At 43.3% G+C, this 24,683-nt stretch overlaps 1 protein-coding gene across 1 annotated transcript in view; it reads left to right on the top strand.

The window, feature by feature from the left end:
- Positions 1-24,683, top strand: part of MPHOSPH9 (M-phase phosphoprotein 9) — an 855,600-nt gene that overhangs the window by 404,942 nt on the left and 425,975 nt on the right. The window contains exons 10-11 of the mRNA XM_053699773.1: positions 15,142-15,584; positions 23,228-23,234. Coding sequence (XP_053555748.1) covers positions 15,142-15,584; positions 23,228-23,234 — 450 coding nt within the window. The remainder of the gene's footprint in view (positions 1-15,141; positions 15,585-23,227; positions 23,235-24,683) is intronic.

Raw genomic sequence — 24,683 nt, 5'->3', positions numbered from 1 at the left:
TTCTTTGAAGGGAAGTAGATTCTCTCAGCAGAGCTGTGAGATTTATATAGTGACTGTGTTTTAAAACGTTGCTCTGTGATTTTTATGTTTAAAATTTAATTAGTGTTGCTTTACTAATGGGAACAAACCTTTGCTAACAAGTTGTGTTGTTTTTAAAGAGTGATGCTATAACTGTTTTTCAGTTCATTATTTCAACTGTCATTTAATCGTTTAGTGCTTCTTTGAGGCACAGTACGTTTTTGTTAAATAAGATTGTAACCAAGTTGCATGTTTATTGCTAGTGTGTTAAACATGTCTGATTCAGAGGAAGATACCTGTGTCATTTGTTCCAATGCCAAGGTGGAGCCCAATAGAAATTTATGTACTAACTGTATTGATGCTACTTTAAATAAAAGCCAATCTGTACAAATTGAACAAATTTCACCAAACAGCGAGGGGAGAGTTATGCCGTCTAACTCGCCTCACGTGTCAGTACCTGCGTCTCCCGCCCGGGAGGTGCGTGATATTATGGCGCCTAGTACATCTGGGCAGCCATTACAGATAACATTACAAGATATGGCTACTGTTATGACTGAAGTTTTGGCTAAGTTACCAGAACTAAGAGGCAAGCGTGATCACTCTGGGGTGAGAACAGAGTGCGCTGATAATTCTAGGGCCATGTCTGATACTGCGTCACAGCTTGCAGAGCATGAGGACGGAGAGCTTCATTCTGTAGGTGACGGTTCTGATCCAAGCAGATTGGTTTCAGATATTTCAAATTTTAAATTTAAATTGGAAAACCTCCGTGTATTACTAGGGGAGGTCTTAGCGGCTCTTAACGATTGTAACGCTGTTGCAATACCAGAGAAAATGTGTAGGTTGGATAAATACTTTGCGGTACCGGCGAGTACTGACGTTTTTCCTATACCTAAGAGATTAACTGAAATTGTTACTAAGGAGTGGGATAGACCCGGTGTGCCGTTCTCACCCCCTCCAATATTTAGAAAGATGTTTCCAATAGACGCCACCACACGGGACTTATGGCAAACGGTCCCTAAGGTGGAGGGAGCAGTTTCTACTTTAGCTAAGCGCACCACTATCCCGGTGGAGGATAGCTGTGCTTTTTCAGATCCTATGGATAAAAAATTAGAGGGTTACCTTAAGAAAATGTTATCTTGGAAAGTTCTATTTTTAATGGCTATTTCCTCGGCTCGAAGAGTCTCTGAGTTATCAGCCCTACATTGTGATTCTCCTTATCTGATCTTTCACTCAGACAAGGTAGTTCTGCGTACTAAACCTGGGTTCTTACCTAAGGTTGTCTCTAACAGGAATATCAATCAAGAGATTGTTGTTCCCTCCTTGTGTCCAAATCCTTCTTCAAAGAAGGAACGTCTTCTACACAATCTGGATGTAGTTCGTGCCCTCAAGTTCTACTTGCAGGCAACTAAAGATTTTCGCCAAACTTCTTCCCTGTTTGTCGTTTATTCTGGACAGAGGAGAGGTCAAAAAGCTTCTGCTACCTCTCTCTCTTTTTGGCTTCGTAGCATAATACGTTTAGCCTATGAGACTGCTGGACAGCAGCCTCCTGAAAGAATTACAGCTCACTCCACTAGAGCTGTGGCTTCCACTTGGGCCTTTAAGAATGAGGCCTCTGTTGAACAGATTTGCAAGGCTGCAACTTGGTCTTCGCTTCATACTTTTTCCAAATTTTACAAATTTGACACTTTTGCTTCTTCGGAGGCTATTTTTGGGAGAAAGGTTCTTCAGGCAGTGGTTCCTTCTGTATAATGAGCCTGCCTATCCCTCCCGTCATCCGTGTACTTTTGCTTTGGTATTGGTATCCCAGAAGTAATGATGACCCGTGGACTGATCACACATAACAGAAGAAAACATAATTTATGCTTACCTGATAAATTCCTTTCTTCTGTTGTGTGATCAGTCCACGGCCCGCCCTGTTTTTTAAGGCAGGTACATATTTTTTAAATTATAATTCAGTCACCACTACACCCTTGGCTTCTCCTTTCTCGTTGGTCTTTGGTCGAATGACTGGAGGTGACGTAGAGGGGAGGAGCTATATAGCAACTCTGCTGGGTGAATCCTCTTGCACTTCCTGTAGGGGAGCAGATAATATCCCAGAAGTAATGATGACCCGTGGACTGATCACACAACAGAAGAAAGGAATTTATCAGGTAAGCATAAATTATGTTTTTATTCTTCAATCAAGAGTTTATTTTAAAATAGTGCTGGTATGTACTATTTACTCTGAAACAGAAAAGAGATGAAGATTTCTGTTTGTAAGAGGAAAATGATTTTAGCAACCGTTACTAAAATCGATGGCTGTTTCCACACAGGACTGTTGAGATGAATTAACTTCAGTTGGGGGAAACAGTGAGCAGACTTTTGCTGCTTGAGGTATGACACATTTCTAACAAGACTTGGTAATGCTGGAAGCTGTCATTTTCCCTATGGGATCCGGTAAGCCATTTTCTTAGTTTTAAATATAAGAATAAAGGGCTTCACAAGGGCTTTAAAGACTGGTAGACATTTTTTCTGGGCTAAAACGATTACTTTATAAGCATATTTAATGGTTTATAACTTTGAAGAGTTATTTTAATCTTGGGAATTCTGTTAAAAAAACGGCAGGCACTGTATTGGACACCTTTTTCACTGGGGGCCTTTTCTAGTCATAGGCAGAGCCTCATTTTCGCGCCACTAATGCGCAGTTGTTTTTGAGAAGCAAGGCATGCAGATGCATGTGTGAGGAGCTCAGATCCACTGAAAAAGCTTATTGAAGGCGTCATTTGGTATCGTATTCCCCTCTGGGCTTGGTTGGGTCTCAGCAAAGCAGATACCAGGGACTGTATAGGGGTTAAATGTAAAAACTGCTCCGGTTCCGTTATTTTAAGAGTTAAAGCTTTCAAATTTGGTGTGCAATACTTTTAAGGCTTTAAGACACTGTGGTGAAATTTTGGTGAATTTTGAACAATTCCTTCATACTTTTGCACATATTCAGTAATAAAGTGTGTTCAGTTTAAAATTTAAAGTGACAGTAACGGTTTTATTTTAAAACGTTTTTTGTGCTTTGTTATCAAGTTTATGCCTATTAACATGTCTGAACCATCAGATAGACAATGTTCTGTATGTTCGGAAGCCAAGGTTCCTCTCCATTTAAATATATGTGATGAATGTGACAAACAAAGTAGGGACAATGATGCCACTGATAATAATGTTGCCCAAAATGATTCCTTAAGTGAGGGGAGTAAGCATGGTACTGCATCATCTCCTTCTATGTCTACACCAGTCTTGCCCACTCAGGAGGTCCCTAGTTCATCTAGTGCGCCAATCCTCCTTACTATGCAACAATTAACGGCTGTAATGGATAATTCTATTAAAAACATTTTAGCCAAAATGCCCACTTATCAGCGAAAGCGCGACTGCTCTGTTTTAGATACTGAAGAGCATGAGGACGCTGATGATAATGGTTCTGACATGCCCTTACACCAGTCTGAAGGGACCAGGGAGGTTTTGTCTGAGGGAGAAATTTCAGATTCAGGAAAAATTTCTCAACAAGCTGAACCTGACGTTATTACATTCAAATTTAAATTGGAACATCTCCGCGCTCTGCTTAAGGAGGTGTTATCTACTCTGGATGATTGTGACAATTTGGTCATTCCAGAGAAATTATGTAAGATGGACAAGTTCCTAGAGGTCCCGGTGCCCCCCGAAGCTTTTCCTATACCCAAGCGGGTGGCGGACATTGTAAATAAAGAATGGGAAAGGCCCGGCATACCTTTTGTCCCTCCCCCTATATTTAAGAAATTATTTCCTATGGTCGACCCCAGGAAGGACTTATGGCAGACAGTCCCCAAGGTCGAGGGGGCGGTTTCTACTCTAAACAAACGCACCACTATCCCTATAGAAGATAGTTGTGCTTTCAAAGATCCTATGGATAAAAAATTAGAGGGTTTGCTTAAAAAGATGTTTGTTCAGCAAGGTTACCTTCTACAACCAATTTCATGCATTGTTCCTGTCACTACAGCAGCGTGTTTCTGGTTCGAAGAACTAGAAAAGTCGCTCAATAAAGCATCTTCTTATGAGGAGGTTATGGACAGAGTTCAAGCACTTAAATTGGCTAACTCTTTTACCTTAGACGCCACTTCGCAATTAGCTAGATTAGCGGCGAAAAATTCAGGTTTTGCTATTGTGGCGCGCAGAGCGCTTTGGCTAAAGTCTTGGTCAGCGGATGTGTCCTCCAAGAACAAATTGCTTAACATCCCTTTCAAGGGGAAAACGCTGTTTGGCCCTGACTTGAAAGAGATTATTTCAGACATCACTGGGGGAAAGGGCCACGCCCTTCCTCAGGATAGGTCTTTTAAGGCTAAAAATAAAACAAATTTTCGTCCCTTTCGCAGAAACGGACCAGCCTCAAATTCTACATCCTCTAAGCAAGAGGGTAATTCTTCTCAAACCAAGCCAGCCTGGAGACCGATGCAAGGCTGGAACAAAGGTAAGCAGGCCAAGAAGCCTGCTACCGCTACTAAGACAGCATGAGATGCTGGCCCCCGATCCGGGACCGTATCTGGTGGGGGGCAGACTCTCTCTCTTCGCTCAGGCTTGGGCAAGAGATGTTCAGGATCCTTGGGCGCTAGAAATAGTTTCTCAAGGTTATCTCCTGGAATTCAAGGAACTACCCCCAAGTGGAAGGTTCCACAGGTCTCAATTGTCTTCAGACCAAATAAAAAGACAGGCATTCTTACATTGTGTAGAAGACCTGTTAAAAATGGGAGTGATTCATCCTGTTCCATTAGGAGAACAAGGGATGGGGTTTTACTCCAATCTGTTCATAGTTCCCAAAAAAGAGGGAACATTCAGGCCAATTTTGGATCTCAAGATCCTAAACAAATTTCTCAGGGTTCCATCGTTCAAAATGGAAACCATTCGGACAATTCTTCCTACCACCCAGGAAGGTCAATTCATGACCACGGTGGATTTAAAGGATGCGTATCTACATATTCCTATCCACAAGGAACATCATCGGTTCCTAAGGTTCGCCTTTCTGGACAAGCATTACCAGTTTGTGGCACTTCCATTCGGATTAGCCACTGCTCCAAGAATTTTCACAAAGGTACTAGGGTCCCTTCTAGCGGTGCTAAGGCCAAGGGGCATTGCAGTAGTACCTTACTTGGACGACATACTGATTCAAGCGTCGTCTCTGCCACAAGCAAAGGCTCATACGGACATTGTCCTAGCCTTTCTCAGATCTCACGGGTGGAAAGTGAACGTAGAAAAAAGTTCTCTATTCCCGTCAACAAGAGTTCCCTTCTTGGGAACAATAATAGACTCCTTAGAAATGAAGATTTTTCTGACAGAGGCCAGAAAATCAAAACTTCTAAGCTCTTGTCAAGTACTTCATTCTGTTCTTCTTCCTTCCATAGCGCAGTGCATGGAAGTAATAGGTTTGATGGTTGCGGCAATGGACATAGTTCCTTTTGCGCAAATTCATCTAAGACCATTACAACTGTGCATGCTCAGACAGTGGAATGGGGATTATACAGACTTGTCCCCGACGATCCAAGTAGATCAGAGGACCAGAGATTCACTCCGTTGGTGGCTGACCCTGGACAACCTGTCTCAAGGGATGAGCTTCCGCAGACCAGAGTGGGTCATTGTCACGACCGACGCCAGTCTGGTGGGCTGGGGCGCGGTCTGGAAACCCCTGAAAGCTCAGGGTCTATGGTCTCGGGAAGAATCTCTTCTCCCGATAAACATTCTGGAACTGAGAGCGATATTCAATGCTCTCAAGGCTTGGCCTCAACTAGCAAAGGCCAAATTCATAAGGTTTCAATCAGACAACATGACGACTGTTGCATATATCAACCATCAGGGGGGAACAAGGAGTTCCCTGGCGATGGAAGAAGTGACCAAAGTAATTCAATGGGCGGAGATTCACTCCTGCCACTTGTCTGCAATCCACATCCCAGGAGTGGAAAATTGGGAAGCGGATTTTCTGAGTCGTCAGACATTTCATCCGGGGGAGTGGGAACTCCATCCGGAAATCTTTGCCCACATAACTCAATTATGGGGCATTCCAGACATGGATCTGATGGCGTCTCGTCAGAACTTCAAGGTTCCTTGCTACGGGTCCAGATCCAGGGATCCCAAGGCGACTCTAGTAGATGCACTAGTAGCGCCCTGGACCTTCAACCTAGCTTATGTATTCCCACCGTTTCCTCTCATTCCCAGGCTGGTAGCCAGGATCAATCAGGAGAGGGCTTCGGTGATCTTGATAGCTCCTGCGTGGCCACGCAGAACTTGGTATGCAGACCTGGTGAATATGTCATCGGCTCCACCATGGAAGCTACCTTTGAGACGGGACCTTCTTGTTCAAGGTCCGTTCGAACATCCGAATCTGGCCTCACTCCAACTGACTGCTTGGAGATTGAACGCTTGATTTTATCAAAGCGTGGGTTCTCAGATTCTGTCATTGATACTCTTATTCAGGCTAGAAAGCCTGTAACTAGAAAAATTTACCATAAAGTATGGAAAAAATATATCTGTTGGTGCGAATCGAAAGGATTCCCATGGAACAAGATAAAAATTCCTAAGATTCTATCCTTTCTACAAGAGGGTTTGGAGAAAGGATTATCTGCAAGTTCTTTGAAGGGACAGATTTCTGCTTTATCTGTTTTACTTCACAAAAAGCTAGCGGCTGTGCCAGATGTTCAAGCTTTTGTTCAGGCTCTGGTTAGAATCAAGCCTGTTTACAAACCTTTGACTCCTCCTTGGAGTCTCAATTTAGTTCTTTCAGTTCTTCAAGGGGTTCCGTTTGAACCCTTACATTCCGTAGATATTAAGTTATTATCTTGGAAAGTTTTGTTTTTGGTTGCAATTTCTTCTGCTAGAAGAGTTTCAGAGTTATCTGCTCTGCAGTGTTCTCCTCCTTATCTGGTGTTCCATGCAGATAAGGTGGTTTTGCGTACTAAACCTGGTTTTCTTCCGAAAGTTGTTTCTAACAAAAATATTAACCAGGAGATAGTTGTGCCTTCTTTGTGTCCGAATCCAGTTTCAAAGAAGGAACGTTTGTTGCACAATTTGGATGTAGTTCGTGCTCTAAAATTCTATTTAGAGGCTACAAAGGATTTCAGACAAACATCTTCCTTGTTTGTTGTTTATTCTGGTAAAAGGAGAGGTCAAAAAGCAACTTCTACCTCTCTCTCTTTTTGGCTTAAAAGCATCATCCGATTGGCTTATGAGACTGCCGGACGGCAGCCTCCTGAAAGAATCACAGCTCATTCCACTAGGGCTGTGGCTTCCACATGGGCCTTCAAGAACGAGGCTTCTGTTGATCAGATATGTAAGGCAGCGACTTGGTCTTCACTGCACACTTTTACCAAATTTTACAAATTTGATACTTTTGCTTCTTCTGAGGCTATTTTTGGGAGAAAGGTTTTGCAAGCCGTGGTGCCTTCCATCTAGGTGACCTGATTTGCTCCCTCCCATCATCCGTGTCCTAAAGCTTTGGTATTGGTTCCCACAAGTAAGGATGACGCCGTGGACCGGACACACCTATGTTGGAGAAAACAGAATTTATGCTTACCTGATAAATTACTTTCTCCAACGGTGTGTCCGGTCCACGGCCCGCCCTGGTTTTTTAATCAGGTCTGATGAATTATTTTCTCTAACTACAGTCACCACGGTATCATATGATTTCTCCTATGCATATTCCTCCTTTACGTCGGTCGAATGACTGGGGAAGGCGGAGCCTAGGAGGGATCATGTGACCAGCTTTGCTGGGCTCTTTGCCATTTCCTGTTGGGGAAGAGAATATCCCACAAGTAAGGATGACGCCGTGGACCGGACACACCGTTGGAGAAAGTAATTTATCAGGTAAGCATAAATTCTGTTTTCTCCAAGAAGGATTGGAGAAAGGTTTGGCAGCTAGTTCCTTAAAGGGACAGATATCTGCTCTGTCTATCCTGTTACACAAGCGTCTGGCAGCTGTACCAGACGTTCAGGCGTTTGCACAGGCCCTAGTTAGAATCAAGCCTGTCTACAAACCTGTGGCTCCTCCATGGAGTCTAAATTTAGTTCTTTCAGTTCTTCAAGGGGTTCCGTTTGAACCTTTACATTCCATAGATATTAAGTTATTATCTTGGAAAGTTTTGTTTTTGGTAGCTATTTCTTCTGCTCGAAGAGTTTCAGAATTGTCTGCTTTGCAGTGTAATTCACCCTATCTGGTGTTCCATTCAGATAAGGTTGTTTTGCGTACCAAATCTGTTTCCTTCCAAAAGTGGTTTCTAATAAGAATATTAACCAGGAAATCATTGTTCCTTCTCTGTGCCCTAATCCAGTTTCTAAGAAGGAACGACTGTTACACAATCTTGATGTGGTTCGTGCTTTAAAATTCTATTTAAATGCAACTAAAGATTTCAGACAAACATCATCCTTGTTTGTTGTCTATTCTGGTAAGAGGAGAGGTCAGAAAGCGACTGCTACCTCTCTTTCCTTCTGGCTGAAAAGCATCATCCGATTGGCCTATGAGACTGCTGGACAGCAGCCTCCTGAACGAATTACAGCTCATTCCACCAGAGCTGTGGCTTCCACATGGGCTTTCAAGAATGAGGCTTCTGTTGAACAGATTTGTAAGGCAGCGACTTGGTCTTCACTGCATACATTTGCCAAATTTTACAAATTCGATACTTTTTGCTTCTTCGGCGGCTATTTTTGGGAGAAAGGTTTTGCAAGCAGTGGTGCCTTCCATTTAGGTTACCTGACTTGTTCCCTCCCTTCATCCGTGTCCTAAAGCTTTGGTATTGGTATCCCACAAGTAAGGATGAATCCGTGGACTGGATACACCATGTAAGAGAAAACAGAATTTATGCTTACCTGATAAATTACTTTCTCTTACGGTGTATCCAGTCCACGGCCCGCCCTGGCAATTAGGTCAGGTTCAAATTTATTTTTGTAAAACTGCAGTCACCACTGCACCCTATGGTTTCTCCTTTTTCTCCTAACCGTTGGTCGAATGACTGGGGGGGCGGAGCCTGAGGGGAGCTATATGGACAGCTCTGCTGTGTGCTCTCTTTGCCACTTCCTGTAGGGATTGAGAATATCCCACAAGTAAGGATGAATCCGTGGACTGGATACAACGTAAGAGAAAGTAATTTATCAGGTAAGCATAAATTCTGTTTTCTTCTGTTATGTGTGATCAGTCCACGGGTCATCATTACTTCTGGGATATAACTCCTCCCCAACAGGAAATGCAAGAGGATTCACCCAGCAGAGCTGCATATAGCTCCTCCCCTCTACGTCACTCCCAGTCATTCTCTTGCACCCAACGACTAGATAGGATGTGTGAGAGGACTATGGTGATTATACTTAGTTTTTATAACTTCAATCAAAAGTTTGTTATTTTACAATAGCACCGGAGCGTGTTATTACTTCTCTGGCAGAGTTTGAGGAAGAATCTACCAGAGTTTTTTACTATGATTTTAACCGGAGTAGTTAAGATCATATTGCTGTTTCTCGGCCATCTGAGGGAGGTAAAAGCTTCAGATCAGGGGACAGCGGGCAGATGAATCTGCATTGAGGTATGTAGCAGTTTTTATTTTCTGAATGGAATTGATGAGAAAATCCTGCCATACCGTTATAATGACATGTATGTATACTCTACACTTCAGTATTCTGGGGATGGCATTTCACTGGAATTACTCTGTTAAAAGTACATTAAACCTTTTAATAGGTATTTATTATGTTAAACGTTTTTGCTGGAATGTAGAATCGTTTGCATGTTCTGAGGTACTGAGTGAATAAATGTTTGGGCATTATTTTTCCACTTGGCAGTTTGCTTGTTTTAATTGTGACAGTTTCGTTTCTCTCTCACTGCTGTGTGTGAGGGGGAGGGGCCGTTTTTGGCGCTCTTTGCTACGCATCAAAAATTTCCAGTCAGTTACTCTTGTATTTCCTGCATGATCCGGTTCATCTCTAACAGAAATTAGGGATCTTCAAACTTCTTTGGAGGGAGGTAGATTCTCTCAGCAGAGCTGTGAGACTTATTTATTGACTGTGATTAAAACACGTTGCTCTGTAATTTTTATGTTTCAAATTTAATTATTGTTACTTTACTAATGGGAACAAACCTTTGCTAAAAGTTGTGTTGTTTTTCAAGGATTGATGCGATAACTGTTTTTCAGTTCATTATCTCAACTGTCATTTAATCGTTTAGTGCTTCTTTGAGGCACAGTACGTTTTTGTTAAATAAGATTGTAACCAAGTTGCAAGTTTATTGCTAGTGTGTTAAACATGTCTGATTCAGAGGAAGATACCTGTGTCATTTGTTCCAATGCCAAGGTGGAGCCCAATAGAAATTTATGTACTAACTGTATTGATGCTACTTTAAATAAAAGCCAATCTGTACAAATTGAACAAATTTCACCAAACAGCGAGGGGAGAGTTATGCCGACTAACTCGCCTCACGTGTCAGTACCTGCATCTCCCGCCCGGGAGGTGCGTGATATTGTGGCGCCTAGTACATCTGGGCGGCCATTACAGATAACATTACAAGATATGGCTACTGTTATGACTGAAGTTTTGGCTAAATTACCAGAACTAAGAGGCAAGCGTGATCACTCTGGGGTGAGAACAGAGTGCGCTGATAATACTAGGGCCATGTCTGATACTGCGTCACAGCTTGCAGAGCATGAGGACGGAGAGCTTCATTCTGTGGGTGACGGTTCTGATCCAAACAGATTGGATTCAGATATTTCAAATTTTAAATTTAAATTGGAGAACCTCCGTGTATTACTAGGGGAGGTTTTAGCGGCTCTTAATGATTGTAACACTGTTGCAATACCAGAGAAATTGTGTAGGTTGGATAAATACTTTGCGGTACCGGCGAGTACTGACGTTTTTCCTATACCTAAGAGACTAACTGAAATTGTTACTAAGGAGTGGGATAGACCCGGTGTGCCGTTCTCACCCCCTCCAATATTTAGAAAGATGTTTCCAATAGACGCCACCACACGGGACTTATGGCAAACGGTCCCTAAGGTGGAGGGAGCAGTTTCTACTTTAGCTAAGCGTACCACTATCCCGGTGGAGGATAGCTGTGCTTTTTCAGATCCAATGGATAAAAAATTAGAGGGTTACCTTAAGAAAATGTTTGTTCAACAAGGTTTTATATTGCAACCCCTTGCATGCATCGCGCCGATTACGGCTGCGGCAGCATTTTGGATTGAGTCTCTGGAAGAGAACCTTAGTTCAGCTACGCTGGACGACATTACGGACAGGCTTAGAGTCCTTAAACTAGCTAATTCATTCATTTCGGAGGCCGTAGTACATTTAACCAAACTTACGGCTAAGAACTCAGGATTCGCCATTCAGGCACGTAGGGCGCTGTGGCTAAAATCCTGGTCAGCTGATGTAACTTCTAAGTCCAAATTACTTAATATACCTTTCAAGGGGCAAACTTTATTTGGGCCCGGTTTGAAAGAAATTATCGCTGACATTACAGGAGGTAAGGGCCACGCCCTGCCTCAAGACAAAGCCAAAGCTAAGGCTAGACAGTCTAATTTTCGTCCCTTTCGGAATTTCAAAGCAGGAGCAGCACCAACTTCCACTGCACCAAAACAGGAAGGAGCTGTTGCTCGTTACAGACAAGGCTGGAAACCTAACCAGTCCTGGAACAAGGGCAAGCAGGCCAGGAAACCTGCTGCTGCCCCAAAGACAGCATGAATCGAGGGCCCCCGATCCGGGACCGGATCTAGTGGGGGGCAGACTCTCTCTCTTCGCCCAGGCTTGGGCAAGAGATGTTCAGGATCCCTGGGCGCTAGAGATCATATCTCAGGGATACCTTCTAGACTTCAAATTCTCTCCCCCAAGAGGGAGATTTCATCTGTCAAGGTTGTCAACAAACCAGATAAAGAAAGAAGCGTTTCTACGCTGTGTACAAGATCTGTTATTAATGGGAGTGATCCATCCGGTTCCGCGGTCGGAACAAGGACAAGGGTTTTACTCAAACCTGTTTGTGGTTCCCAAAAAAGAGGGAACTTTCAGGCCAATCTTGGATTTAAAGATCCTAAACAAATTCCTAAGAGTTCCATCGTTCAAAATGGAAACTATTCGGACAATCTTATCCATGATCCAAAAGGGTCAGTACATGACCACAGTGGATTTAAAGGATGCTTACCTTCACATACCGATTCACAAAGATCATTACCGGTATCTAAGGTTTGCCTTCTTAGACAGGCATTACCAGTTTGTAGCTCTTCCATTCGGATTGGCTACGGCTCCAAGAATCTTCACAAAGGTTCTGGGTGCCCTTCTGGCGGTACTAAGACCGCGAGGAATTTCGGTAGCTCCGTACCTAGACGACATTCTGATACAAGCTTCAAGCTTTCAAACTGCCAAGTCTCATACAGAGTTAGTTCTGGCATTTCTAAGGTCGCATGGATGGAAAGTGAACGAAAAGAAGAGTTCTCTCTTTCCTCTCACAAGAGTTCCATTCTTGGGGACTCTTATAGATTCTGTAGAAATGAAGATTTATCTGACAGAAGACAGATTAACAAAGCTTCTAAATGCATGCCGTGTCCTTCATTCCATTCAACTCCCGTCAGTAGCTCAATGCATGGAGGTGATCGGCTTAATGGTAGCAGCAATGGACATAGTACCCTTTGCACGTCTACATCTCAGACCGCTGCAATTGTGCATGCTGAGTCAGTGGAATGGGGATTACTCAGACTTGTCCCCTACTCTGAATCTGGATCAAGAGACCAGAAACTCTCTTCTATGGTGGCTTTCTCGGCCACATCTGTCCAGGGGGGATGCCATTCAGCAGGCCGGACTGGACAATTGTAACAACAGACGCCAGCCTACTAGGTTGGGGCGCTGTCTGGAATTCTCTGAAGGCTCAGGGACAATGGAATCAGGAGGAAAGTCTCCTGCCAATAAACATTCTGGAATTGAGAGCAGTTCTCAATGCCCTTCTGGCTTGGCCCCAGTTAAAAACTCGGGGGTTCATCAGGTTTCAGTCGGACAACATCACGACTGTAGCTTACATCAACCATCAAGGAGGGACAAGAAGCTCCCTAGCAATGATGGAAGTATCAAAGATAATTCGCTGGGCAGAGTCTCACTCTTGCCACCTGTCAGCAATCCACATCCCGGGAGTGGAGAACTGGGAGGCGGATTTCTTGAGTCGCCAGACTTTTCATCCGGGGGAGTGGGAACTTCATCCGGAGGTCTTTGCCCAAATACTTCGAAGTTGGGGCAAACCAGAGATAGATCTCATGGCGTCTCGCCAGAACGCTAAACTTCCTCGCTACGGGTCCAGATCCAGGGATCCGGGAGCGGTTCTGATAGATGCTTTGACAGCACCTTGGAACTTCGGGATGGCTTATGTGTTTCCACCCTTCCCGCTGCTTCCTCGATTGATTGCCAAAATCAAACAGGAGAGAGCATCAGTGATTCTAATAGCGCCTGCATGGCCACGCAGGACTTGGTATGCAGATCTAGTGGACATGTCATCCTGTCCGCCTTGGTCTCTACCTCTAAGACAGGACCTTCTGATACAGGGTCCATTCAAACATCAAAATCTAACTTCTCTGAAGCTGACTGCTTGGAAATTGAACGCTTGATTTTATCAAAACGTGGTTTTTCTGAGTTGGTTATTGATACCCTGATACAGGCTAGGAAGCCTGTTACCAGAAGGATTTACCATAAGATATGGCGTAAATACCTATACTGGTGCGAATCCAAAGGTTACTCCTGGAGTAAGGTTAGGATTCCGAGGATATTGTCCTTTCTACAAGAAGGTTTAGAAAAGGGTTTATCGGCTAGTTCATTAAAGGGACAGATCTCAGCTCTGTCCATCTTGTTACACAGGCGTCTGTCAGAAAATCCAGACGTCCAGGCCTTTTGTCAGGCTTTAGCTAGGATCAAGCCTGTGTTTAAAACTGTTGCTCCGCCATGGAGTTTAAACCTTGTTCTTAACGTTCTACAAGGAGTTCCGTTTGAACCCCTTCATTCCATTGATATAAAGTTGTTATCTTGGAAAGTGTTATTTTTAATGGCTATTTCTTCGGCTCGGAGAGTCTCTGAGTTATCAGCTTTACATTGTGATTCTCCTTATTTGATTTTTCATTCAGATAAGGTAGTTCTGCGTACAAAACCTGGGTTCTTACCTAAGGTAGTCACTAACAGGAACATCAATCAAGAGATCGTGGTGCCTTCCCTGTGCCCGAATCCTTCTTCAAAGAAGGAACGTCTTCTACACAATCTGGATGTAGTTCGTGCCCTCAAGTTCTACTTGCAGGCAACTAAGGATTTTCGACAAACGTCTTCCCTGTTTGTCGTGTACTCTGGTCAGAGGAGAGGTCATAAGGCTTCGGCTACCTCTCTCTCCTTCTGGCTTCGTAGCATAATTCGTTTAGCCTATGAGACTGCTGGACAGCAGCCTCCTGAAAGAATTACAGCTCATTCTACTAGAGCTGTGGCTTCCACTTGGGCCTTTAAGAATGAGGCCTCTGTTGAACAGATTTGCAAGGCTGCAACTTGGTCTTCGCTTCATACTTTTTCCAAATTTTACAAATTTGACACTTTTGCTTCTTCGGAGGCTATTTTTGGGAGAAAGGTTCTTCAGGCAGTGGTTCCTTCTGTATAATGAGCCTGCCTATCCCTCCCGTCATCCGTGTACTTTTGCTTTGGTATTGGTATCCCAGAAGTAATGATGACCCGTGGACTGATCACACATAACAGAAGAAAACATAATTTATGCTTACCTGATAAATTCCTTTCTTCTGTTGTGTGATCAGTCCACGGCCCGCCCTGTTTTTTAAGGCAGGTAAATATCTTTTAAATTATACTCCAGTCACCACTTCACCCTTGGTTTCTCCTTTCTCGTTGATTCTTGGTCGAATGACTGGGAGTGACGTAGAGGGGAGGAGCTATATGCAGCTCTGCTGGGTGAATCCTCTTGCATTTCCTGTTGGGGAGGAGTTATATCCCAGAAGTAATGATGACCCGTGGACTGATCACACAACAGAAGAAAGGAATTTATCAGGTAAGCATAAATTATGTTTTTTTTCAATTGTGCCAATATTGATTACTTGTTTTAAAAATGTAAACTGACTTTTATTTATTTATTTATTTATTTATTTTTTTAAGATTTTGACACTAGACCCAACTCTACACCAGAAGATGCATCACAGTCCAATACTTTCTCCTGTAAATTGTCACAACTCTGAGGATATTAGAGTTTCTTTAACACCAGACTCAATTTTGGAAAATGCTCCTTTAACTGATTATGATGCAATTTCTGTCTCCACTATAATCTCTGATTCATCCCAGTTGGGTGAAACTCCAGACCGCTCTAACAGCCCTGTGGTAGCCAGAGATCAGTGGGATTGGGCCAGTAATGGAAGCAGGTCAGATCAGAATTACCGACTGACTCATGGTGACATAAACTGTGACGAAAGATTGCTGTGTACAGAGGATGAAGCCAATAGTTTATCTCCTTCCTCACTAGCTCCATCACCTTTACCTTATGCAGAGAATAAGCCTGAATCAACTAGCTTCCTGCCCTCGGATTATCCTGTAATGCTCTCAAAGTAAGTTTTTAAGTTTATCTTGTGCACTTCTTTTATAAGCACGGGAGGGAATCTTAGTACAGCATATTTCTTTCAACGCATTGAACACTTTAATTTTGTTCAAATGTAGGTAGCTAACACCTACTGTACATGAAAAACATATGTTATGTAAATGAAGCTCTTGGAGCCACCCACGAAAAATGAATGCCAGAGGCTTAGCCTCTTGCAGCCTATCATGTTCTGGACCAAGAGTTATGAGACCCTGTGGCTCCATTAACTGAGGTACAGTTTTAGTGGAGGCAAATCTTTGTCTCATTACATGAAGTAGTATAAAAATAAACTGTTCTTACTACTGAACCAATCTTTACCCTTAAATTTAACAACTTCTATCGCATCCATTTTGTGTTTTGGTCAGTGTGAATAAGCATTAAAGGTGTTTTTTTTGTTTGCCAATATAGAAGACATTTGTTTGCTGCAGTTTAAAATGTGTAATTCCCTTTCATAAGGCAGGAAGAGTCCACAACTTCATTCCTTACTGTTGGGAAATACAACACCTGGCCACCAGGAGAAGGCAAAGACACCCCAGCCAAAGGCTTAAATATCCCTCCCACTTCCCCTATCCCCCACTTATTCTTTGCCTTTCGTTACTATAGGAGGTGGCAGAGAAGTGTCAGAAGATTTGGATAGTCCTGTAATGGGTATGTTCCCTTCAAGAAAGGACTGGTGTTTTAAGTAATCATGTCAACCTCTCAGTGAGAGTATTGATGAAAGTTAGAGTCTGGAGATTCAGAGAAAGTTTTTCTGCGAAACCCATCTAGACTAACCGCTAACAGCTCCTGAGCAATCAGTGTTGATGAGTTTCACTGCTTCCTGTTACACAATCAAGTCCATGTTAGAAGCGCTGCTGCAAGACTGTCACACTTAAGAGGCTGTGCCTGTTCCACAGCATGGATCCTGGAGGGTAAGACTGTTTTCTATATATACACTTTAAAACGCTATACAGGGTCACAGTGTGGCTCCTTTATACCTCAATAGGATCAAGGGTTAATATCTCCTTCAGGGAGAATATTTGAACAGTTTGGGGATTTATATCTTCTTAATGTGAGAGTTTTTTTGGTCCCATAGACTGTGTGTGTTTTTTGGCTTGGAACAAACAGGTTTCCCTTTCGTTTTTGAAGTGTGCGCAGCTCATAATAGCTTAGCGACATTTTTCATAGCAGGTGAAGTCCTGTCTTACGCACCACGTGACCGGGTGTGTTCTCCTTCATTTCCTAATATCCTGCTGCAGACATCATTCCTGAGGAGAGTGTTTTCACTGTTAGCTGTCTGGGTCTAGGAGGTGGTGAGTGCCCCAGCCATTGGTAGTATTAAGGTGCAGTTTTTTTTTTTAAATAAAAGCGTTTTCTTTTTGTTTGTCCTTCTGTGGGTATATACAAAGCTATGGAGGACTCTGATACTACATTAGAAGGTTCCGCTCCTTCTGTATTGATTAATAATTCCTGTTTATATTGTGAGGAGGCTGTGGTTTGCCCGTCTGCTTAATTTTTTCCATTTGCCTAAACACTGTTCTAAAGTCTAAGAAGAGAGACAAGCCTGCTAATTCTCATAGCGCTATTAGCCCTTCTGAGCTGTCTACTTCTCAGGAATCTGTGTCCCAAGAAATTACTACCCTTTTTACATTACACACTCCACATGCAGTTCGCGGCTCAACTAAAACTCCATCTGGAAGGGGCCTTTTTTCCAGCAGAGTTTACCGTGCAGTTACAATCAGCTGTGTCTGCGGCCCTGAGTGCCTTACCTCGCTCTAACAAACGTAAAAGAAAGGTTAAACATAGTTCTCCTAACCTAGAGTCATCTAAATATTTATCGGATTTAGCTACTATATCACAGCTATCCGAGGATGAGTTAACCTCTGTAGCTTCAGAGGGTGAACTTTTCGGAGACTTCAGTTTCTAAACCTCCTTCAGCAGAGGAACCCTCCTTTAGATTTAAAATTGAGCATCTGCGTTTATTTATTGAGGTTCTATCTACACTAGAGGTTCCAGAGGCTACACTCCCTGAGGAACCTAAGATCACTAAATTAGACAGGGTTTATGAAGATAGGAAGGTCCCTCTGACTTTTCCTGTGCCAGTTAAGATGGCGAACATTATTAGTAACGAATGAGAAAGAGTAGGAACTACTTTTTCCCCCTCGTCTACTTTTAAAAAATTATTCCCGGTCCCTGACTCACAATTTGGTTTGTGGGGCTCCATCCCTAAGGTGGATGGTGCCATCTCTACGCTGACTAAGCATACTACTATCCCTCTGGAGGATAGTTTTTTTTTTTTTTAGAGAGCCTATGGATAAGAAAATGGAAACTTTTCTAAGGAAGATGTTTCAAAACACAGGGTTTATATTTCATTCGGCGGCAGCTGTGGCTGCGGTTGCTGGAGCCACTTCCTACTGGTGCGATACTCTCCCCTCAAGGATATTCAGGAGAGAATTAAAGCACTGAGAACTGCTAACTCTTTCCTCTGTGATGCGAATATGCAGATTATTCGCCTAAATGCCAAGGCTTCTGGGTTTGCGGTTCTAGCCCGCCGGGCACTCTGGTTGAATCTATCAAGCTCCGAATGGAGCTTGATGCCCCGTGTTTCTGGCGAGCCTGCAGGCTCGCTAGAAACAGCAGTTATAAAGCCTAAAGACCGCTGCTCTATAACCCTGTCCGCCTGCTCTGAGCAGGCGGACAGACATCGCCGGAATTCAACCCGATCGGGTTGATTGACACCCCCTGCTGGCAGCCGAATGGCCGCGAGTCTGCAGGGAGCGGCGTTGCGCCAGCAGCTCACAAGAGTTGCTGGTGCAATGCTGAATACGGAGAGCGTATTGCTCTCTGCATTCAGCGATGTCTGTCGAACCTGATCCGCACTGTCGGATCAGGTCCGACAGACATATGATAAATAGGTCTCAACGTCTGTGGATATGACTTCTAAATCTAGACTTCTTTCTCTTCCCTTCAAGGGGAAGATTTTATTTGGTCCAGGGCTGGACTCTATTATCTCTACCGTTACCAGAGGGAACGGTGCCTTCCTACCGCAGGATAAGAAGAATAGGCCTAAGGGACGGCGACTGTCTAATTTTCATTACTTTCGTTCTGACAAGTCACAATGACAGAAGTCCTCATCCATGTCCGAGCAGTCCAAGAGTACTTGGAAGCCGGCTCACTCCTGGAAAAACTCTAAACAGACTAAGAAGCCCGCCGAGAACAAATCGGCATGAAGGGGCGGCCCGGGATCGGATCGAGTAGGGGGGGCAGACTGTCTTTTTTTTTTTTCTTTCAGACGCTTGGTTCCAGGATGTACAGGAACCTTGGGTCCTGGAGGTTGTATCTCAAGGATACAGTATAGGATTCAAGTCTCATTCGCCCAGGTGCAGATTCCTACTCTCCAGTCTGAAAGAGTACTGCCTTCTTAGGTTTTGTACGGGATCTCTCCTCTCTAGGAGTAATTGTACCTACAGCAGAAAGAGGTTTGGGGTTTTATTCAAACCTTTTCGTGGTTCCGAAGAAGGAACGAACTTTTTGTTCAATTCTGGACCTAAAGTGCCTAAACAAGTTAAATGTGTTCCCTCTTTCAAGATGGAGACAATATGGTCAATCGTTCCTCTGGTTCAGGAAGGACAGTTTATGACCACAGTAGACCTGAAGGATGCATACCTTCACGTCCTGATTCATTGGGAACATTTTCAGTTCCTGAGGTTTTCTTTTCTGGACCAGCACTTCCAGTTCATAACTCTTCCGTTTGGCCTAGCTACTGCTCCAAGGATATTTACAAAGGTTCTGGGGCTCTTCTAGCCGTTGCAATAACTGCAATAGCGCCTTACCTGGACGATATCTTGGTGTAGGCACCATCTTTTTGTCTAGCGGAAGAACATCCGGAGTCCCTTCTCAATCTTCTCTGATCACATGGATAGAAGATGTACTTGGAGTAAGAGAACTCTTTTCCAAGTTTAAGGGTGAATTTTCTGGGAACTATAATAGACTCCATATCCATGAGAATATTCCTCACAGATCAGATATGTTGCAAGCTAACTTCTGCATGTCTTGCCCTTCAGGCCTCCTCGATACCCTCAGTGGCTCAGTGTATGGAGGTAATCGGACTCATGGTGTCCTGCATGGACATCATTCCTTTTGCCAGATTCCATCATAGACTCTTACAACTATGCATGCTAAGACAATGGAACGGTGACCATTCAGATCTGCCTCAACAGATCTCGCTGGACAGCCTGTCAAGAGACTTGCTCTCCTTGTGGCTCTGTCCAGATCATCTGTCCCAAGGCACATGCTTTTTGAGACCGTCCTGGGAGATTGTGACTATGGACGCAAGCCTTTCCCGCTGGGGAGCCGTTTGAGGTGCCAAGAAGGCACAAGGTCTGTAGACTCAGGAGGAGTCCTCCCTTTCCGATCAATATTTTGGCACTCCAGGCAATCTTCAATGCCTTGAAGTCTTGGCCCCTTCCGGGTACGTCCCAGTTTATTAGATTCCAATCAGACAATATAACCTTGGTTGCCTACATCAACCATCAGGGGAAAACGAGAAGTTCCTTGGCGATGAGAGAAGTATCTCAGATACTAGACTGGGCGGAAACTGAGAAATGTACGCTGTCAGTGATCCACAGGTGTGGGCAACTGGGAAGCGGACTTCCTCAGCAGGCAATCCTTTCACCCAGGGGAATGGTCTCTTCACCCAGAGGTGTTTGCAGAGATATGCAGCGAGTGGGGGAAACCAGAGATAGATCTCATGGCATCCCGCCTCAATACCAAGCTACCCAGGTACAGGTTGAGGAATCCTCAGACGGAACTGATAAATGCCTTATCAGTACAATTGAGGTTCAGACTCGTATATCTTTTTCCTCCATTACCGCTTCTCCCTCGTGTGGTGGCTCGCATCAAGCAGGAGCGAGCATCAGTGATTCTGATTGCGCCGTCGCGGCTGCGAATGACGTGGTTTGCAAATCTGGTGGGGATGTCTTCATCTCCTCAGTGGAGGTTTCCTTGTAGCAGAGATCTACTAATACAGGGTCCCTTCTTTCATCAAAATCTAGATTCTCTGAGGCTGACTGCGTGGTGATTGAACGCTTAATCTTAGCCAAGAAAGGGGTTTTCTGACAGTGTTATCGATACTCTGGTTCAAGCTTGTAAGCCAGTTACTCGTCATATCTACCATAAAGTGTGGAGGACTTATTTGTAATGGTGTGAAGAATTTTAGCTTTCCTCCAGGATGGACTGGAGAAGGGTTTATCTGCTAGCTCTCTGAAGGGACAGATATCGGCCCTGTCGGTGTTACTGCACAAAAGATTGACTGAGCTTCCGGATGTGCAATACTTTCTTAAGGCTCTGGCTAGGATCAGACCTGTGTTTAGATCTGGGGTTCCGCCTTGGAGCCTCAATCTTGTTCTTAGTGTTTTGCAGCAGGCTCTGTTTGAGGCTATGGCCTATATTTAACAAAGTCTGGCGGACCTGATCCGCCAGTGCGGATCAGGTCCGCCAGACCTCGCTGAATACGGAGAGCAATACGCTCTCCGTATTCAGCATTGCACCAGCAGCTCACAAGAGCTGCTGGTGCAACGCCACCCCCTGCAGACTCGCGGCCACCAGCAGGGTGGTGTCAATCAACCCGATCGTACTCGATCGGGTTGATTTCCGGCGATGTCTGTCCGCCTGCTCAGAGCAAGCGGACAGGTTATGGAGCAGCGGTCTTTGTGACCGCTGCTTCATAACTGTTGTTTCTGGCGAGCCTGCAGGCTCGCCAGAAACACGGGGCATCAAGCTCCATTCGGAGCTTGATAGATAGGCCCCAATGCATACTGTCAACATTAAATTGTTATCTTGCAAGGTTCTTTTTTTGTTGGTTATTGCCTCTGTGCGCAGAGTTTCTGAGATTTCTGCTTTGCAATGTGATGCCCCTTATCTGTTTTTTCATGCTGATAAGGCGGTTTTACGCACTAAACTAGGGTTCCTCCCGAAGGTGGTGTCGAATCGTAACAATAATCAACAAATTGTTGTTCCTTCCTTGTGTCCTAATCCTTCTTCAGCGAAGGAACATTTGCTCCACAATCTAGGTGTGGTTCATGCTTTGAAGTTCTATTTTCAGGCTACTAAGGAATTCAGACAATCTTCCTCTTTGTTTGTCAACTATACGAGGAAGCGTAAGGGGCAGAAGGCTACTATGACTTCTCTATCTTTCTGGTTGAGAAGTGTCATCCGCTTAGCTTATGAGACAGTGGGACGACAGCCTCCTGAGAGGATAACGGCTCATTCCACTAGAGCAGTGGCTTCCTCTTGGGCTTTTAAGAATGAAGTCTCAATGGATCCGATTTGTAAGGCAGCTACCTGGTCCTCCTTACATACTTTTTCTAAATTTTACAAGTTTGATGTGTTTGCTTCGGGTGAAGCAGCTTTTGGGAGAAAAGTTTTGCAGGCTGTGGTGCCCTTTGGAATAGGGTCCGCCTCTTTTTTTCTGTTTGCTCCCATTATTCATTCAGTGTCCTCTGGAGCTTGGGTATAGTTTTCCCAACAGTAAGGAATGAAGTCGTGGACTCTCCCTGCCTTATGGAAGGAAAACATAATTTATGCTTACTAGATCATTCCTTTCCTTCCTGGCAGGGAGAGTCCACGACCCCGCCCGTAATTTATGTTTTTGATGGGTTACTCCCTTTTTATATTATTTCTTCTGGCGCCTTTTATACCCTGATGTTTCTCCTACTTTTCCTTGTTCCCTCGGCAGAATGACTGGGGGATTAGGGAAGTGGGAGGGATATTTAAGCTTTTTTGCTGGGGTGTTTTTGCCTCCTCCTGGTGGCCAGGTGTTATATTTCCCAACCTCAAGGAATGAAGTCGTGGACTCTCCCTGCCAGGAAGGAAAGGAATTTATCTGGTAAGCATAAATTATGTTTTTTCTTCATGTTGTTAAAAGGATGGAATGTGGATTACATGTAAAATGCTCAAAGGTTGCACATGGCACCAGGCTGTCACTTTCTGCAAGTAAAAAATATTCCCAGCAATTGCAAAAAAAGGGGTTAACTTTTTAACAATAACAGCCTTAGTACCTCTTGTTATATATTGCTTAAAGGGACACTAAACCCCCAAAAAATTATTTCATGATTCAGATAGAGAATACAATTTTAAACAACATTCCAATTTACTTCTATTATCTAAGTTGCTTCATTCTTTAGATATCCTTTGTTGAAGAAATAGCATTGCACATGGGTGAGCCAATCAGACTAGGCATCTATGTGCAGCAACCAATCAGCAGCTACTGAGCCTATCTAGATATGCTTTTCAGCTAAGTATATCAAGAGAATTAAACAAATTAGACATTAGAAGTAAATTAGAAAGTTGTTTAAAATGGCATGCTCTTTCTAAATCATGAAAGAAAAAAATTGGGTTCTATGTCCCTTTAAGAATGTCTTTGTAGCACACAAATATACAATGTTAAATGATTAAAAAGCATTAACAGTTTATTTTTACAATATTCCATGGCCTAATAAATGCCAGGAGACATAAAACAATTGATCCAAAAATGTGTTTCCTAATTGCTAAATGTTTTGGAATTTTCTGAATAAATATATCTTTAGAATTCTTCCCTGTCTCTTAAATTGCGTGGCTGTATCTTCAATATTCCAGCTTGCTAGTAAGTTTTATAAAAATTTGACATCCCTTTAATTAAGTCTTTTGTAGTATTAAGAGTAAATCCCAGGTGTCCAGGGGCTACTGCTCCAAGAATTGAACTCCTGACGCCTAACTTCTTGTATTATTTTACTCATATTTAGATAAAGACACCTTTGTTTGGTCTCATAAAAAGTTCATGGTTGGCTTTTCAATATTCTTGTTGGTTAAATTTTAACTTAGTTTGTCAATACCTTCTTTCTTAATTACATTAGCAGGTCTCGACAAACCCCTGTCTCTTAAAGAGACAGTCTATTCCAGAATTGTTATGGTTTATAAAGATAGATAATTCCTTTTTCTCCAACATTGGTGTGTCCGGTCCACGGCGTCATCCTTACTTGTGGGAATATCTCTTCCCCAACAGGAAATGGCAAAGAGTCCCAGCAAAGCTGGCCATATAGTCCCTCCTAGGCTCCGCCCACCCCAGTCATTCTCTTTGCCGTTGCACAGGCAACATCTCCACGGAGATGGTTAAGAGTATGTGGTGTTTAGTTGTAGTTTTTTATTCTACTATCAAGAGTTTGTTATTTTAAAATAGTGCTGGTATGTACTATTTACTCTGAAACAGAAAAGGATGAAGAATTCTGTTTGTGAGAGGAAGATGATTTTAGCAGACAGTAACTAAAATCCTTTGCTGTTTCCACATAGGACTGTTGAGATGAAGTAACTTCAGTTGGGGGAAACAGTTAGCAGACTTTTCTGCTTAAGGTATGACTAGCCATATTTCTAACAAGACTGTGTAATGCTGGAAGGCTGTCATTTCCCCTCATGGGGACCGGTAAGCCATTTTCTTAGTTTCAAGCAGAATAAAGGGCTTAATATGGGCTATAAAACTGGTAGACACTTTTATGGGCAAAATCGATTGCTTTATTTGGGCATTTTATACATGTTTATGCTGGTATTTCACACTTATAAACTTGGGGAGCGTTTTTTAACGTCAGGCACTATGTTAGACACCTTTTCCAGTCAGGAAGGGCCTTCCCAGTTGTAGGCTGAGCCTCATTTTCGCGCCATTACTGCGCAGTTGTTTTTGAGAGCAAGACATGCAGATGCATGTGTGAGGACCTGAGGATAGTTGGAAAAGTTCCTAGAAGGCGTCATTTGGTATCGTATTCCCCTCTGGGCTTGGTAGAGTCGCAGCAACCGGCTCCGGTTTCGTTATTTTAAGGGTTAAAGCTCTGAAAATTGGTGTGCAATACTTTTAATGCTTTAAGATACTGTGGTAATTTTTGAACAATTCCTTCATATTTTTTCACATATTCAGTAATAAAGTGGGCTCTGTTTAAAATTTAAAGAGACAGTAACGGTTTTGTTTTAAAACGGTTTTTGTGTTTTACTGACAAGTTTAAGCCTGTTTAACATGTCTGTGCCTTCAGATAAGCTATGTTCTATATGTATGAAAGTCAATGTGTCT

The sequence above is a fragment of the Bombina bombina genome, chromosome 2, assembly GCF_027579735.1.
Source record: "Bombina bombina isolate aBomBom1 chromosome 2, aBomBom1.pri, whole genome shotgun sequence".
Taxonomy (NCBI): Eukaryota; Metazoa; Chordata; class Amphibia; order Anura; family Bombinatoridae; genus Bombina; species Bombina bombina.
This window is presented reverse-complemented; position numbering and strand designations above follow the sequence as displayed.